General features: G+C 38.4%; 1 protein-coding gene across 3 annotated transcripts in view; it reads left to right on the top strand.

Moving 5' to 3' along the window:
- The window catches only part of RASGEF1A (RasGEF domain family member 1A), a 174889-nt gene that overhangs the window by 113061 nt on the left and 42962 nt on the right, over nucleotides 1–18866 (top strand). Inside the window, exon 2 of one of the 3 annotated variants that reach the window (XM_032981978.2) lies at nucleotides 6260–6374. The exons of 1 other annotated variant lie outside the window; for it this stretch is intronic. In XM_032981978.2, the coding sequence (XP_032837869.1) occupies nucleotides 6333–6374 (42 nt within the window). In that variant the 5' untranslated portion in view covers nucleotides 6260–6332. Of the gene's footprint in view, nucleotides 1–6259; nucleotides 6375–7971; nucleotides 8143–18866 lie in introns of those variants that run through there. One more of the 3 variants, XM_032981977.2, reaches the window with a different exon arrangement.

Genomic DNA, 18866 nt, shown 5'->3' with positions numbered 1-18866 from the left:
AGCCCCCACAATAAGACAAAACAAAAACACAGCTCTACATTTTAAAGTGTGGTTCATCATTAATGAAAATATAAAGTGATTCACCAGCAATGGCACTTGTTTTTACAGAAAAATCAATGTGTCTCTGTGATCTGAGTATAAATATTTGTGCTAAGAAAGATGATCCAAAATGGAGATAGGGTCCAGGAATGGAGGTAGGCCACTGAAAATTTGGCTCAAAACTTGGAAACGTTGAGCCCATGCCAAGCAATCTGCTTCACCAAGGAAATCCCCAGTAAATAACTTATTTCCTGAAAAGTGTACAGCAATTCTACAGCCGGACATTCCCCTTCTGACTTGCAAATAGAAGTGCTTTTAAACAAAAAAAGCAGTGGACTTAGTACAAGTAATTTAAGCCCTGTATTCAGCATCATAAAGAGTTCTACACAATGAAAGAGTAAGGCATAGTACAGCCTTGCCAATTAGTTGCCATTTCCAATTTTAAGTACTGAAATAAAAGTGTTCATTAGGACATGGATGGAGATGAAACTTGAATTAAGAAATGGAAAAATATCTATTCCATCCTCCACTTCTCTAAGAATGTTTCAGAAAAATAAGAGTCAATGCCAATATAGCCATGTGACTATCAAACCAGAAAGAAGGGAGCTAACACACAGCTTACAAAGGAATCTATAGCAGAAATAGAAAATGGGCTTAGTCTCAACTTGTGTCTTCAGACAATCCCAAGATTACATTGTTTTAATCAGATTTATAGTACCAGTAGATACCTAAACTGTCAGTGTGCATATATGCCTTACTGTATGTTCTATAACTATTATGGATAGCAAAACATTGTATTTCTTTGTAAAGGACCAACATTCTGCAATAATCTGTTACAACACTTGGAGAATAGGAGATTGTAGTCTTTTCAGCAGCGCCAATATGGGCAAAACTCTGCCATCGATAGCACACAGCTGGTTCCCTATTCAGGGGGCCAAAACATTTACGGCCACCCTGAAAGTGCTTCCCAGATAGCATCTTCCTAGTTATTATCTGTAGCATAGCCATGCTTGGCTCATACCTGACGGGCCCTGGCAGAGGTGGGAGCACGCTGGTTGTGGCTTAAGGTCCGTATATTTATTTTACGTAATGTACTTCTGAGAAGTATTCTCACTGTAATAAAGCCATTTAATACCATTTACATCAGTATGACAAGAATGTCTTCAAACTGCAGAAAAAGCTATGGAAATCATTTAATCTACATTGTCTTTGCTTAATAATATAAGAGGTCACAGTTAAATCAATATGGAAGAAAACATTTTATTTCAGTCTATGTCTCTCCATACTTTTAAAAAATTGACTATGTAATTGGACAGGTGTCACAAGGAGAAACGAGGGTTGGGAGTCTAAGATCAGCTTTTTGCTTGAAACATGAGCTATGGGTGAAGCCTGATGTTAAAATACAACATCCCAGGGTCACTTTCCAAAGCACCTTCAGAAGTAGCAAGATCACTCCATCTTTGTACATGCATATAAAATAACTGCTGAAGTTAGTTTTGTCCAGTACGTATTGTCCATTTTTTTAAGGGTCTAAATATTGACGGTCTACAGACCTAAGTCTACTCTCTGGTGCAAAGCCTTGGCACAATATTGGGCTAATGCTGTTGCACTACTTCCATATGTAAGCAAGTGCTTCTGACAGCACTGATCTGCGCTGCACGCAGGCATCGGCTCGATGCGGCACAGCCTGGAGCATCTGTGTGGTTCTCCGATGCACAGTGAAGATGTGCTCTTAGATATCTGTAAGGAATCACAAATGTTCACTTCCTTTGCTAGCCATTAACCTATGAGCAGCGTGTCGGGGATAGCTAAAGGGAAATTCATGTCCATTTTAAAGGAAAATCTTAAGATATTGTCAGTTATAATCTATATGTTTTCCTGATACATTTCCAGGTTTATTGTATTTTCAGAGTTTAACTGGCAAACATAACCGAACCTAGCTTCCATCCCATTGTCATGATTATCAGGAAAAAAAGAAGAGGCTTTCTTTCAAATACGGAAGCTAGTTTCAAGCACAATGTTTCTCTTTCTCACCAACACTCTCCTAAACAACAAGTTGTATTGGGCAATCAAAGGCAATCTTCAGAAAGCCACTAATCAGACATCACGTAATGATACTCTAGGTCTTTTACTTAGAGTGCTTCCTCTTTCCTACTTTAAATAAAACTGAAAGGGAACACAGTTTTTTTCACAATATATGAGAAATAGTTCAAAGAACTGCTTCCTCAGAACCTTCACTACTCAATAAATGATTTAAAATAAATTAAAAAAAAAAAAAGTAAGAATTGATGCATATTGAAAAATCATAACTATTCTTCATTTTTAATTATTTCAAGTTTATGTTTCAACATGAAAATATGCTTAGTTCCTGCAATCCTTGCAAATCCCTTCCAAGAGTAATAACGGAGTTACAGAATAATGGATTAATAACCATCTTATCCATGCTGAATTGCTACCCATCTTGTATCAGACCACACTGTTTGGCATTTCCTCTCATGACTAGCATCTTCTCCCTTTTGGAAAAAAGCAGTGAAAATCTAGTAACACCTCCCTGTTCTTGGTCAGTATTTCCTCAAAGCAGTCCCTACACACAGCTCTGCCAGAGGGTCCTGTAACAGTCACTGCAGCAGAGTCTCCAGTGTCTTGGAAATACCGCACCCACAGCGGAGTGCCAGATAGGTCTGACTTCTCCCTCAGCACTGCGGTGCTGACACTGCTGAGGTTACTCTTCTGTGGCCTGGGAATAAAACACAGCAAGTATCCCCAAGAGGCAGCCAGCTGAAAAGGTCTCAGCACTATCTGCCATGACTACTTTATCTCTCAGATGCCAGTCAATCTGCTGTTCTTCCAAGAACCCACACTATGAGAACTTCCTACCCAGCAAACAACATATCTGTTGCTATCCAGCTGCTGACACTCCTCCAATAATTGGAAACAAACTGTTAAACTCTCATGGATTTCCCATCCTCCTCTTTTAAAGTTCCTTTTGACTAACAGCAGAATCAATGGCACTGATGAATGATAACAACCCAGTACCAACCAAGGGGAGACACCAAGATAGCTTTTAGCATCATAATGAGGTGCAAGTCAAAATACAGGCACTACACAGGTACAAAAAAATAAAATTAAATCAAATCCATATTCATATATTGCAGTAGCCTTGGCATTGCTTGGAGATAATACTCCATCAAAACTAAACTGCATTAGTAACATTCAGAAATAGACTCTGTTGCCAAATACTTGGAGCCAAACTTCACATAAACAAAAATGGAGGAAAAAAAAAGTGTATCCTTCCGAAGTCAGTGACTTCCAATGATGAAAAAAGACTATATCTATGTTCACAATTAGAAATATTAATCACAGTCTACCCACATAACACATCTTTTGTTCAACTGTGCTTTACAGCTTTCTTGGAAAGTATACTGATTCTAATTTTAAGCCTGCAGCATACATGCATGACTTATATTAGGAAAAATCACAACTGTTTGCACTCAACAATGAACAGCACTTATACATTTAAAAACTATATTTGGGGCATTATTTTAATATTTTCATAGTATCTCAGCAAGGAAGATGAAGCAGAAGAGACATCACTGCTGTATTCTCTAATTCCAAGTATATATTCTCTAATAACAAGTTCTGCAAAAATATTCCCGAAGTTTCAGTGATCTTTGGGGGATTTTATTAGCTTTTTTGATCTTTTCCTCCAAACCACTGTACACAAGTAACTGGGCAGATGGTGAAAAAAACCACGAGAACTTTTTACTCCCACACTAGTTTCCCACTTCTCCAAAAATAAACATACCATTATGTGTTTACACTTACTGTAGGTTCCACTACGTAAAATTGAGGGGGGTGGGGATTTCCACTTCATACGCAGTGGTGTATTGCAGTATCAGTGCTAGCAGGAAGCCGCTCTCTTTACAAAAAGGGAAGCTGGCTGCCTGCAGCTTTTTGAAGTCACAGCCTGGTTTACCCTAACATGGGCACATCTACCTTCCGCCAAAGCTGAGCCCATTCAGTCTTTTCAAATGATATGTGTTTGTGAGAAGCAGAATAAGAAATGACAGAGTAAGTGTTGATTGCACCCATGTGTATGCCTAACTCATACTGCAGCAACTACAAAAGGTCACATCTTGCTGAAGCTGAAGGTCAAGACAAACTGCCTGGTAACTGCACACGGATCACATTTAAGCTATAGCATTAAGAGGCTTTCCCTGGTTCTCAGGCAAGATGATGTCCTGCTCTAGACCTATTCGGCATCCTGGCGAGTAGGCAGGAAAAGCAAAAGGAGATACTCTACAATGGGAAGTCAGTACCTTTGGTATTAGAGCACTTTAGGCTTTACTGAAAAGTTAAATCTTTACAGGGAAGCTGAATAAATGTAGCTGGCTTCCCAGTAATGGTGTTTACTAATAACAAAATGTAAACACAATTGTATGCTCCTACTGCATTAGGTTCTGATGGCATCTGCAGCAGAGCTTGGAAGGCCTGCCAGAAGGTCTTTGAATTCTTTATACAGAAGTCATCTTCATCCTCAAAGTCATTGGAGAAGCTGTCCTGAATCAGGAGCATATTTATTGATTTAAAAAAAGAAAACAAAACAAAAAACCCAACCAACCAAACAAAAAACCCCTACAAACAAAACATTTTCACCAGTTCCAGGCAAAATCTGCAGCTGTTGGCATCTAAGTGAAGCAGCATTTCTGCATTGATATCACAGAAAAATTGATAACAGAAAAATCTTCTATCATATAAAAGTAACAGAACAATTAACATCCAACTCAACATTGTATTTTTCGTGTTTCTTGCTTACTTCCTATATTTCCTTCTCTTTGTACAATTGAAGTCATAGAAATCAGATTTTGATTTGAAAACAGTTGCTTTGATTTAAAATAACCCATAGATTGAGACTACAGTAGCTCTAGGAGTTTTTTAAAATTTGTTTTAAACTAAGAGATTGATCAAGCACTAACTGAAGACAAATTAATTGATGACATTGAATCACTTTGGAAAATTCAGACTCACAGGTACAAGTATATGAATATTTAGTCCTTAATTCCATACGGCCATGAAGTCATTATCACTCTGACAACTGACTGTTAACCTACTTGGTGTAATATATTATAAAATATTTATACATTTAGTTACGTATCAATTTTTGTGCAAATAAGTGTTATTTTTTAGCCTGATTTTCAAGGGAAATTAGTTTTGTGTGCTTATTCTACATGTATGTCAAGCTCCCCCAATATTTAATTTCATTAAGTAACTGAAATTTGAAAAAGGTAGAGATCTCAGTGCTAGAGAAATACTTGCTCAGAGAACAACTCAGCTTAGTGCCGTCACTGAAGGAAAAGAGCTTCAGCTGTAAGAGACCTGTGTGGCTAGTGCCAGCCAGCACACTCACAGCTCTATTTTAATTTTGTATTTAGAAGAAAAAAAAAAAAAAAAAAAAAAGCCTTGAAACTATAATAAAGTTCAGCTTAGTAATGCAGCAACTGTGAATTTCCTGCAGAAAAAAAACTGAAAAAAACCCAAGTCCTACTACTGTTTTGAAGTCGGTCTGTGGTGAATTACCTCTGTGTTTATCTTAAGTGCAGTGTGTCTTCAAACCGCTCAGACCTGAATTCTCTTCAGTCCATGTTTTTTTAGTTGTCAACAGAATGGTTGCCAGTTTCTCTATTTTTATGTCACATTTAAGACAGTTTAGTATACATTAAACATATTAATGATTTATCCATCATTCTGATGAGATATGATTGTGCTGTCACTCTCCTTTATGCTGCCACAGTACTTCAAGAAGAAAATAAAATTTAGTAGTCTTCTTTTTCCATAACTACACTAAAGAATTCTAAATTCCAAGGTTTTTATTTTTCACTATGCAGTACAATGACCAGAAAATTTAGCAATATAAATATCATTGATATTTTACTAGATATTGCTTAATGGCTGTTACAAAACTGCTGTCATTGGGGAACTGGGATGGGGGGTTTAACCCTTCCAACTCCTTTCCTATTGCCCTTCTCTTGGCACCTAGTATTTAAAATTCTGCCTTTCCCCCTTTTTTGTAATACCAGAATTTGCGCTATTTCCTCCTTTTTATGACCCTCCCCCCCTCTAAAACTATGCATGTCAAATTTTATTCTGATACTACAATGCATTTTCAGTGGAAAATAACAGTGTGTTCTGAATAGTAATCCATTGCACCCCTTGTTTTAAGGGGAAGGAGGCAAGACACATGACAAAAATCATAGAGTGAAATAGCTGGAAGTCCACCCACTGGGAAAGGCTGGATGGCAGAACCACTGTGCAATTCTGCTGTAAAGAAATGCAAAGTAAGTATTATTTTACTTCTTATGATTCTTACGTAAAAGTTTCTTTTTTACTTGAAAGCACTGATGTAGGATAATTTATAGTTAGAGTTTTATATTGTTCAGAAATCACACTGGGCAGCCTTAAACTTGAATAAAAATTAGTTCAGACATTAGAAGACTCTGTACACAGGTGCAGTAGAAACAATCTTGGAACTACTTGAAGCACAACTGTGCACTAGGAAATGCAGGCAAAGAGACTGAACAGGGAGAACAGTACATTGTAAAATTCAATATTATTGATAGTTGCTTTCAAAACCCACTTGCTCTCTCCTTCCCCCCTACCCCATCCATCCTTTCCTTCCACCACTTCAGACAAATCTCTGATTAATGAGCTCACTATGTGCTCCTCAGCCATCCCCTTCAACATCCACTTCTCAGATCTCATCTTAATATACATGTCACTTGTAAAAGTCAAATCCTTCCTGTCCATTTTTACTGTTCATCTCAGATACCAAGCCTCATGCAAAATCAGATTAAATGTATTCCACTAACTTCTTTCAGATATATTCTATTAGCATATAGTCACAGCCCTATCTTGTTACCTTCACTTTCTAAACTATTTCTCTGTATTTCCTCTATGGAAATGCCAGCTCCATTTCCATAAAGGTGTCATCATCTTTTGCAATCACCTTTGTAATTTCTTCCTCATTTCCTTTGACAGTTGTTCCAGTTTCTCTAGTCTCCTTATTTCTACATGCTTATTTAAATTTCTATACCTTTGTACAAAACAAAACAAAAACCACTTCACCACTGACATACTATCTTCATTAACTATAAACTAACATTATGTACACAGAAAATTCCTTTTGGTGTTTCCTGATTTGCTTCTGTTTGGAAGATTTCACACTGTAGACATATATGGAATAGAGAGAATTCCTTCTTTCTTATTATTTTATTTATCAAGGACATAATACCATTTGGGAAATCAGTTCAGGTTTCCAACCAGAATACATCTAGTGTTTCTTCTGTATGATTTAACTGAGCTTCTGAAGAATGTTTGGTATTCTGTGGATATTACTGTGCAAAAATCAAGTACAAAGAATGATCAAATGAAAACCAAGAGAAAAACAAAACAAAACAAAACAAAACCCACATCAACAAGTTTAATTCCAGAGTTTGTTCCTGTCAGATTTCCATAGATCCATAGAAAACATTGTAAACCCATTCCAGGTAGCTTTTTAGGAATTTTGTATTTTTCAAAAAAAGATAATCAAATTAGGACATTTGAGAAATGCTGCTCTAAAATCATAGCAAACCAAATTCAGAAATTTGGAGAAATTTTAGCAGCCAGTTTGAAAAATCTGTCCCAAACCAACCTCTGTTCTTTCACAACATCCATACACCGGTCTTAACTAGCATGTCAATTCCTATAACCCTATATGTAGCAAAACCAGCAAAACAGCCTTGTTTTCGCTACAGCTCAAAGGGGACAGGAATGGAAGTTCCCAGTCACTACCCGGCAACCCAGCACATGACCCCTACGTTGTGGAAGGCTGAGACTCATAATTTCCTCTTATGAGCTACCTTCCGTAACACTTTCATTTTTTCTGGGGTATAATTGTAATGGAAAACACAGGGCTCACCAGAGTCCCCAGCACGCTCTGCCTAAACGTAGATGCGAAAGAGGAGCAGTGAAGCAGCTCTTTGCTTCCGTGGCAGCGAAAGGCAGGGACAGACGCCGGCGCGTGGGGTGCCCCAGCTCAGAGAAGACATGGTCCTTGAGACTCGGGTAAGTTTTGCACAGTGCTGTGCTCTGTACTACCTGTTCTCGCGTGCTGCTGGTGTTTTAGGAGGCACATACGCCTCTGGGCAAACTATAGAGAGAGCATCTCTGTGCTAGGTATTGCTGCTGCAGTGGTGGCAGAGTCCAGCCATCAGAGAGACAGCTAGCCATGCGTGATTTAGTAAAAGTAACTTAATACTATGTTACAGAGGAAGCACATTTAAAACTGTGATGCAGTTTACGAACTCACTGTTTGTTCTGTGTATTATGTCACGCTTAGGTCATATGTAATGAATTGATATCATCCATAAGGAAGATAATGACATGGTGCCTTTATACAATGCTGTTGTGGTAAAATGGAAACAGAGGGTAATATTTCATGTTATTGTAGTACGTGATTTTTTTTTTTTTTCCCCCCTCTTGAGTACAATATCAGAAAAGACAAAAAACATCAATTTGAATTAATATTCACCAAGTGGAACGGTTTCAGTATTGTGCAGGCAGGTTTAAAGTGATGCAGTACATTGAGAAGCCCTACACACAGAACCAAAATTCAGCTTTCCAGGGATGTTGGAATTTGTGTTTTGGGGTCAGCCTATCCCAAAGTCAGGTGGTGCTCCCCAGAACATCAATAATCAGGTTTCAGCTATTTAAGTCAAAGATAGGTATTTTGTCTCAGAGGTCTTATTCTCGGTACCTTTTTTTCCCAAGTTAATTAATTAATCAGTACGCAACAACAACACTGAAATTTCAAGACTAACAGGGCATTTGAATTGCAACAAAATATGCATTCTGATGACTTACACAACAGAATAAAAAATATTTCTGTAAGATCCAAAATATAGCAGGTTTTGGTATATTACAAATTAAAAGAATTAGAAAGTGAGAGCTCTTGTTGTCAGACACATGGGATTTACCATCTCCAGAAAATGTGATTCAAGGGTGTTTCCAGGATAACTGCTGCTAGATCAAAAATGCTATCCTAGTACTTCACAGGGAAATGAATGTTTCTGCTGCAGCAACTAAGCTGCAGTCCTGCACCAAGTTTCTCAGTCTGATAAATTTAAGTGAGTTGGTAGGGGCCTCATGCACATAAGCCATGCAATCCCTTGAGAAACGATTTTCAAATTAACTAATAAGATATTTCACTGCTTACAGCTTAGTAGAAAGAAACAGAGAGCAGCCATAGCATATAGCTACTATGCCTGGGATTTAAAAGTTGGATTTAGCTGTCATATCCATAATTCTTAGTGTGTTGGTTATGTAAAGGAGTAGGTGAGAGAGAGATTTAGTTTCATATTAAGGAAAGTGAAAAGGCTCTACGGAATGTAATTGCAGGATTAGTGAAAAGTATAAGGGAGCTCTTTACATATCAAGGCAATTTATGGAAATCCTCATATAAAAAACTTCAATAATTGAAAATGAGATTCAGAAACAGCTTGGTCTTAAAGGAGAAGCAATATAATTTTTCATGTTAAAATATTATGTGTAGATAAGAAATAAGTAAATTTTCACAAGATACTTTAAAGGTTACCTTCGCAAGGAAAAAGAACACGATACGAGAGCTTCTTGACCAACATTGATAGTTATGATAGTAATATCTCTGAAAGTTTCCAGATGTCCAAATGATAGTCTACATGTTCACAGGATTTCTATGTATGAGAAGTTCAGGGTGAAGGGACAGAGCCAGCAAATGCCCTGAGAATAACCTCATCACACTATGTGGACAACAGTTAAGAACAGAGAAACTATAAAGACAACAGACAACATGAGTCAGTGTGGAGGGTCTCAATGAACCTAGCTAGACAGAGAAACTAGAATGATTAGAATTAAGGACAGAAACTGTTGAGTTTGGTAATGCTATATACAATTCTGAGCACAGAAAATTAGGTTATCATAAAAAACATCTTTAGCAAAGCTGCCACCTCAAAACTAGAATGGCACAAAAATTTGAGATTGCACAACTGAATGCATCATTGAAGACTACTAAGGTAGCAGCTAAATTTAGGATAAAGTAGTACTAAGGGAGCAACTTACAGGACAAAAGAAGTACAAGTCTTTGACTTCAGTCTCATAGAAATGGCATGTACTGGAGGAACAAGTAATCTAGTTGTACGTGTTTGCAAAAATGGGTAATTAAAAATAAAATATAAAACCATTACAGAGGACTGAAGTGAAAGTGCTTTGTTTGGAATACATATTAAAGCCAGTCACTACTGCTTTCTAATTTGTGAAACCAATTTCAGAACCTTCTCACTGAAACGGAAAGTTACCAATACTTTTAACAGAGATGACATGTTAGAGTAGCTGAAAATGTAATAAGTGCATAAACAGTTCACGTGAAAATGAAGGTTATTAAAATAACTATTTGGAGTTTGACATGTAAGTAAGGACCTCTAGTTTCAACCTTTAGTTGTGATCTTCATGGAGTTAGATTACCCTTTGTCACACAACCATCCTTGCACAATTTTGCTCCTGTCCAAAGGAGACACATCTCAACCTTGCTGTCACATCCCATTAGGAGCAGAGCTGATAAAATGTACTGGGATTCCAAGGTGACATAGCTTCTTTCATTACGTTTGTCACAATATTGATTAGATTAGGTCTGAAGTCCTTCTTTGGCCTGCTACTGACCCATCACATCTCCTGGGAAATTCTGCAGAGTAGGAAACAAAATTGAAAATGACTGTAACAATAGAGATGTTCAAGAAGTTTATAGCTCATGGGACTCCCAGAGATGTGATAAGTGCTGATTTTTACTAACTAGGCATCCTAATCCATTAGTCCCAAACTTGACGACTAAATATTACATTATCTTCTTCACAGCAGTTAGCCTTTGGGAGCTTAACAGCATGAAAATAACTCATCAAAATATTTTTATTTCTTTCACTGGAGTAAATAACAACATGGTCAAAGTGCTGCCTAGTTCCTTTCACCCACCAAAAATTTGAAGAGTAAATAAAGAGCAGGTAGGTGTGCTCCCTGTGAATCCTTAAATCAGTGGTCTTCTGCAGTATGTTTAGGTTTAGATATGCACTCATGCAGGATAGCTGATGATGTTTCAAGTCACAGAACCGTGCAACTGAACCATATGGTATTCAGCTAATTGTATCAGTCAATAGCTGAAGACCCCTATACCTGTTCTTATGTTTTCAAGAGGCTTTACTTATTGGCATTAAACATTAAAAACTAATATATTACATGACCTCTGTTGATGTAGCCTTTGTATGTGACAGATTTGACAGTTCTGAAGGCATAAAGGATTATTCTGAATTGTTAAATATGTGTTTTGATTTGGACAGAATGGAGGCTAGAGCTCTTTAATTTTTTTTTTTTTTCTTTTTTAAGTATAAGGCCTTTTTTTCCTTTTTCACACATGGCTACTCTACAAATATCATCAGTAGGCACATCTGAATTACAAGGAGCATGAGCACTAAGTTCAGCAAATGTCACTCATTTTCCCTACACCTTTACCTCCCACGTATAACACCCACTCTTCCGACAGCATGAAAACTATGGTTTAATTTTTCCTTTCTTCCAAGTGTTCCCTCCTCCTCCATATCTTCACACAGCTTTGCAAAACACAACAGCTAAGCAATTAGCATCCTATAAGTAAAATAAACATTCCTGTTTGTGGTAGAGAAATTGTAGTACATCTATCACACTCAGTAACAGCACCCGAGACAAGATGACACACACTATATGATAGCCTGGGAACCACAAGCTCTCATGAAACAGCTTCCAGATCTGCTTCTTGTACACTTGGATGTATAAAACAACATGAAGCAGAACAATAATTCCATATTTCATTCCAGTTTAGCATAGCAGAGCATCACATCTAGATGCTGTATTTAATTTCCATGGGAGTGAAAAAAAAAATGTATCAAGAGGAAAAATAGAAGAAAACAAAATTCTGGGATTTTCTTCTGCATAAAATGTTATTACCTAGATGTTCCTATGACAACACACATCCCAGGTTGCTACTTTGATCCTTTTCACAACTTCTAAACTTTCTTCAAGATTAAGTCCAAGAAACCCTTTCTCCCTGTTATTAAATTGGTCATTTCTCTTAATGTAATCCTATCTTTTTTTTCTAGAACGTTTTTGTATATTACTGAAAGATTTGACAGGGTAAAGTTCCATTGAAAAGGACTTTAAAAATGGAGGGAGATCCAGGAAAGAATAATAATTGATTATGGATTCAGTTTAATTAATCTTGCCCTAAATATGCTCTAGGATACTTAAATGGAAAGAGATTCATCTATCTATAACCCTAAAGCCTTATAACCTTAAGCTCCAAGAAATTCAAACAATGGATCTTCATGCTTTGCAGAACCTTGTCTGTATGTTAATACTGTGCAGACTTCAATTAAGATTCAATAACAGCTTTTACATCCAAAAACTATGGTTTGTACCTTAAGAGCATGAAAGAAGATTACTTGGGAATAGTGGATCGCTTTTTTTATGCTTTAAGAGCTGAAAATCTGAGGCGGGGGGGGGGGGGGGGGGGAAGGAGGGCAGGTTTTAGACAGAATTAGAAGATTTTTCCTTGGAAGAATACAGGTCATCTTCTAAAGAAAAATGTTCAGAAGACCCTTACCTGAATCACCAAACAATACTCTCTAATTATGTTACACTTATGCCCTTGCTCATACCATTAAAAGTGCTACAACATCTGCACTCCTCACACATGATGAAATAAGAAAATCCTGAGCACAGACCGAAATGAAAACATGACCATTCCTCAATATCATAATATACAACTAAAAAAGAACCAAACAGATATTTTGGCTTCACACAGATATTTTTGTTTTAAACACAGCCATTTATTTTTGCCCAGAACAGATCATACAAATCTAAGAGGACATTTGGCTTGAAACTCTTTGTTCATATTAACATGGGAGGAACCCTTCCTTCCTCTAAGTAATATGCAGTATGCATCTGCCGAGAAAATAACTTTTGACAAGTTTTAATTGACTTAAATGCTTTAAGGTCAAAGATTATTGTACACTCTACTTTGCCTTGTTACACTTCTTCATTCCTATCACTTCATCTTCTTTTCTGCATTCCCTCTTTACACACACTACTTTCCCAGCTCAGTCATGTCTCCTGCTGCTCCCCCCCAGCACATACCTGCTCTCTGCCCTGTTCCCTTCTCCATACTAATCTGGTCATGCAGCCCAGCTGTCTTTTGTAGCATTCTTAATTACATTCCTCTCCTATCAGTTGCTGGCCTCTTCACAAACACTGCTGGGTTTGGTTACCAGGAATAGGATTTATTCCCATTCCCTGCTCCCCTTCACCCCCATCATCTTCTGGTCTAAGAGAAGAGATGCACTAGACCCGCATGCCCAAGCCTTTACAAATCTCCATCTCTGTCCATAAAGAAGAAACATTAGCTGGAGGCTGCGAGTTCTTGCAGTGTGTAGATCACAGACTGCAACAAAAATGGACTTGACACAGCTGATTTAGTTTGATGGTTTCTAATATCTCTTTCCACTACAAGAACTGAAAGACAAGACATCCTAAAGCTGGCTCTGAGATGCATGAGTCTGCTGCTTCGCAAACTTCAGGAAGAAGCCACAAAAAGAGGGTGGAGATGCAAAAAGCAATGTCATTCTTTTGGACTATGCACAGCTTACTTGTGCCAACGTGCTTTCCTCTCCCCGGTGACTGTTTCAGCCAGAGAGTCGAAGGCACAGATGTGTCCCCTGCCCTAACTCCCTTCTCACCTGTAGAGAGAGAGCTTTCAAGTCAAGTCTGAAGAGTACTGTAGAGCATGTAAAAAGATGTGTACAGGAACGCACTTCTTTGAAATTGCTGACATTTTGGAGGATAAAAGAAGCTTGAAATCTCCAGGGATACAGACTCACAGGCACCAAAAAAAAAAAAAAAAAAAGCAACCCCAAACCTTAAAAAGAAAAGACGTAGAAGGAGAAAAACTGCCTATCTCTGTATTTAGAAGTTCATATATTTAAGCCCCTGGAGGAAGGAAATAGGTTAGGAAACTGACAGTGAAAAATACAATATTGAAAAGAGATCTGATTTTCTGATATAAGTTTTAATTCTTTTTTTAAAATGAGAAACAGGTCTTAAAATGCAATAAAAATTATCTGCAAAAACAATACCAATACAATTTAGCCACCAAAGGGCAAGAAGTTTGGAGAATACAGACTAGAAATAGTCTGGGCAAAATTTCATTTGCTTTCAGGACTGTACATGGTTAACATCAGCAATAGGCATCCCATTACTATTTTTGTCACCAAGCATTAACGGAAAGAAACTTTACTTCTTTTTTTACTACAAGGTATATACTGCCTTACAACACAAGGTAACTGAATCCTAAAATTGATACTCTAAGCCTGTCAGTAACACACACAACTATTTCAGCCAAAATGGATTTTTGAGAATAAACTAAAGTAGCCTCAGCACATCGAGGGCAGTGTTATTTACCTCATAAGCTGATGATGTCTGCAGAGGTAACACTGAATGACACCTATCTCTAGCCTTGATAGTCATTTGAAATGAGAAGAGTGAGCCTGCACTACTTACAAAGAAAAGAGATGGGCAAGATAGGATAGCAAAGCAGCAGCCAAACACGTCAAGCTGAGGTAGGGTACGACAGACCGCAGTTACCTCTGCATTGTGCCCAGGTGCCTGGGAGCTGCAGAGACTACGGACAACTTAGATCAATTGCTATGTGTCTCTGACTTGTGCTATGGGGCATCCACATGTGTTTCAGGACTACAAAACAGATGGCAGTACCAAACGCTTCTAAAGTATAACCAGAATCTAGTTTCAACGCATTATTTTATATTACCTTCTGCAACATCTTTTGACCTTGCTTTTGCCATAGAAAAAAAGCTCTGAAAACAGTTTGCATACTTCAATGAGAGTAGGAACTGGTATCCCCTTACATTTTTCATTTCTGAAGGTCTTAAGGAAGGTGTGAGGATGCACGGTAAATAAATAGCTTAAGTTTAAAGAACGTACTGTAAGCAACTAAATCTTTACCTCTTGCAAAACTATAGTCAGTGTGATTAATGGTTCAGGAATTATACTAAAGTGTAAGAGCCCTCCCTGTAGACTGGTGATACCCAGGAGAAAAGAGTCTTTGCTTTGAATGAGAACATGAAATTTGATTCGCGTATTCTAAAGAAATAAATAATCACCTCTTAATTTAGACAGATTTCTTTACAAAAGCAGCATCTTCCCATTTTGTTCACAAATTAAACAAGAAAAAAACTAAATAAAGAAGTCAGGCTGCCTGAGTGCATGAAAGAAAAGGAGAATATGCAAGAAGCAGTCCTCTCTTGTAATTTATAACAACAAATTGATGGGCATTACATCTGCTCAGCACCTTCCAGTATAGTGACTCAGAACCGCACTGTAAAAGCTGCACACGCTGCTAACCGCTCCTTTCTTAAAGGGTTGTTTGTGCTAAAGGAAACTTGTCAGAAGACTGAGTAAAGATGGATTTAGAGCTTCAGTTACAACTGGGCAAAGATAACATCTCAAAAAGTTTTGGGACTGAGGAGTTCACCCTAACTACTTGGTACTTTCTCACCATTCAGATCAAGCAACAATAAAGCATTTGATGACTGACATTAATTTTTATAGCACAGACTCTAGCAGGTTATTGACTTTTTAAAGGATACAGGAAAATCCATAAAAATTAAGATTAAATGCACAGTACACACACTCTCAGATGTACATCAGCACTAAACCAGTGCTCCAGGCAGAGGTGCCCTTATGAGGCTCTCCTCCTTGCCGGTGGCTTGGTAAGGCTGGCTCTTCCCAAAGGCTGCCTTTCCCACTCTGTTCCCATGACAGCAAGCTCATATTTCACCACGAGTTTAGCAACCTTTTCTGCACCAGAGTCACTGATTAATGCCCTGACCCTTGACTCATTAACCTCAGCAGTAACAAAACAGAAGGCAAAGGCTCACAGCCCAGGATTTCAAATTGGTTTGGGGATGGACATTTGTGTGGCAATGATGGGACCTGCAGAGTTGTTTGTGTGACTAAACACAGGCCTCTTTTACCCCCCTTAGCCTCTTCTGAAATTTAGTAGCAATAGAAAAGTAAATAGGTAACTGTTCCAACACAACCTTAAAGAATTCAAGGGATCATATTCTTTGCCTACCTGAAAATCCAGAGCAGCCCATATAACAGTAAATAAGCATTTAATCAATTATAAAATAGTGAGAATATAGAAGATAGATAACAGTAAGGTTTAATTTAGTTTCTATTGGGCAGAATTTAAAAGAGCCTGAACGCTCCTCTCTCAGAAAACTGAAATAGGAACACAAGTTTTAAATAAACTTCTTCTGGGCACAGCTGCAAGGAACAGTTCATGATCAAGCAGTCCTTGAAATGTTTTCATGCCATTTGCTGTGGGCACAGTGCAGTTCTATGCCTAGGATTTTTGTTCTTGATGGTAAGCCTAACCAGAAAAACCCTGAAAAAAGCAGGTCACTGTGCCCTCGAGGCTCAAACAATCCCTGTGCTTCCAGAGCAGGGAAGTCAAGCAAGGCTGCAAAATGGAAGTCAAATGTTCAGATGACAGCTGGGGCTTGGGAAGAAGGAGGTGACTTGTGAAACATCCAGGGCACCCAAACTCTCCTTCCAGCCCCATGATTCACCTAGTGTGTGACCCCAGCCAGCTACTCCCACTTCTGCTTTCCAATTTCCTCACATGCAACACAGAGGGGCCGGGGACTGCAGCCAAGACATCTCCTTGCTGCCTGGTTTTGGCACAACAGCACGATGAGGCCTCAAGGCACACCTGCAGCACACCTGCACACACACCAATCAGTCCACGATAGCTGCACTGTGAGAATTAACCTGGAATTTCAGTGGCTTGTTTGAAGTACAGGAGAACACTAGCTACGTTTTGCAGCTATGCTAGTGCCAAACCATGAGAGGAGGAGGTTTGTGCTTTAAAAGCTTTGATTTCTTAATTTTTTGAAGGGCAGAGAGTAGCAAGTAGGACTGTGAGACTTCACAGCGGGCTGGGACTCGGGGCTGCTGGGGGAGACGGAGCTCTGCAGGCAGGCACAGCAGCCACCCAGGGAACACGGTTACAGCAGCAGTCGGAGGGCACAGCCCGAGCGCACTCTTGGCAAGCAGCAGCTCCTCTCCCTGATTTGAAAGATGGCAAGGAAAGAAATGCTTCCCCTCTGCTGCGTAGGCTGCTAGGGACTGTGCCAGCAGGCTCTGCCATTGAACAGCTGCAGGAGTAGGCACCAGCAGGAGCACAGATATGAAGCCTTAAGGATATTGACCACTGACACCAGGAACAACCAAACAGCTGTTCGTGTGCCAGTGACTGAGTCACAACAAACTGGCACTCTTGTTTGGCAGGTTTTACAGTTGCTTGCTGCAGTGGTGTGCTTTGCAATAATACACCAGCATCCTAACTTGTTGCTACGGTACTGCTGACCTCTGCTTGGAATACCTTCATCCTTATGTTCTGATCCAATTATTTTCAATCCTCAATTGAGTTACTTTAGGCATGAAAAAAAAAAAAAAAAATTACTGGAGGGGCAGAAGAGGAAAACATAGTTGGTTGTGCCTATGATCTAACAGCTATGTCTGTAATTCCAATCACAAGTTATTCTTTTACAGGATTGTCAGGCAGCAAAAGCTACTGCATACCCTGGTTTTGAGCACTCACAATATTCACTTAAATTAGCAAGCAATCAGCACCCACAGCAATTAACATTATATACACAGTACAGTACCACAGTTGTGCATTCTTCTCTCATAGAAGTCTTTATTGCACAGGGCTTGCTTCGATAAATTATCTCTTTTTTATTCAAGAATTCTAGGTACTTCTCACTCATTTTCAGTTAGTCACTACATCCTCAAGGTGTATGTACTATCAACATAAAATAACAAACAGAGCTCAACAATCAAAAATCTATTTCCTCTTACGTATTATGATTTTTTCTTCTGATTCCACCATGGAAATTAACAGAAAACTTTTCACTATCAGTTACACATTTATAGAAGAAGATAACTCTTCAAGTGGAATGGATCTAAAGATCAACAGAAGTCTGAATTTGGCCATTCAGTCTGATTTTTGACCAGTTCAGTCTGCATTTTGACCATAGCCACTTGCACATTATAATGAGAACAGAAACTGTCTAATGTCAAAAGCACTATCAAAACCTAAGCCAGTATTCAGCTACACTGAGCCTATAAAGCACATGCTTCTTATTAATTCCCATTCCTTTTCAACTCACATTCCCCCACAATAAGCATCTTCCCCATACTTGTCACAAGTACGTAAGTAATCATAGCAGGAGTGCAACTACCAAAACATTGTTCCCCAGTCTGAAGTATTATGTATGAGACCATCCATAGAATAACAGCTGGATACTTGTGTTCTGCAAGCTTGGAACCCATCTGATAGAAGTCACATACGATGTCTTTCCTCACTGATTTATTCTCTCATTGACAGTAACTATTCCTTTAACATTATAGACATAGTAAAAAATTCATTTTGAAATAATGACAAAGAATGCCTTTCTATTTCTGACAACCTGTGGAATGAAGACATACAATTCCTCCTGTGGTAGGGTGTTGAGGTCATATTGATATGTATAATATAGAATTAGTGCCAAAAACCTCAGCTAATAAAATCTCCCAAACCAAGAAGGTATCATGCTAGGTTAATGAGGTTTTCACCAAACCTGAGCTAAGTTTCAGAAGCTAAGGATGAT

Source organism: Tyto alba, unplaced genomic scaffold (assembly GCF_018691265.1).
Source record: "Tyto alba isolate M040663 unplaced genomic scaffold, T.alba_DEE_v4.0 Super-Scaffold_1, whole genome shotgun sequence".
Lineage (NCBI taxonomy): Eukaryota > Metazoa > Chordata > Aves > Strigiformes > Tytonidae > Tyto > Tyto alba.
This window is presented reverse-complemented; position numbering and strand designations above follow the sequence as displayed.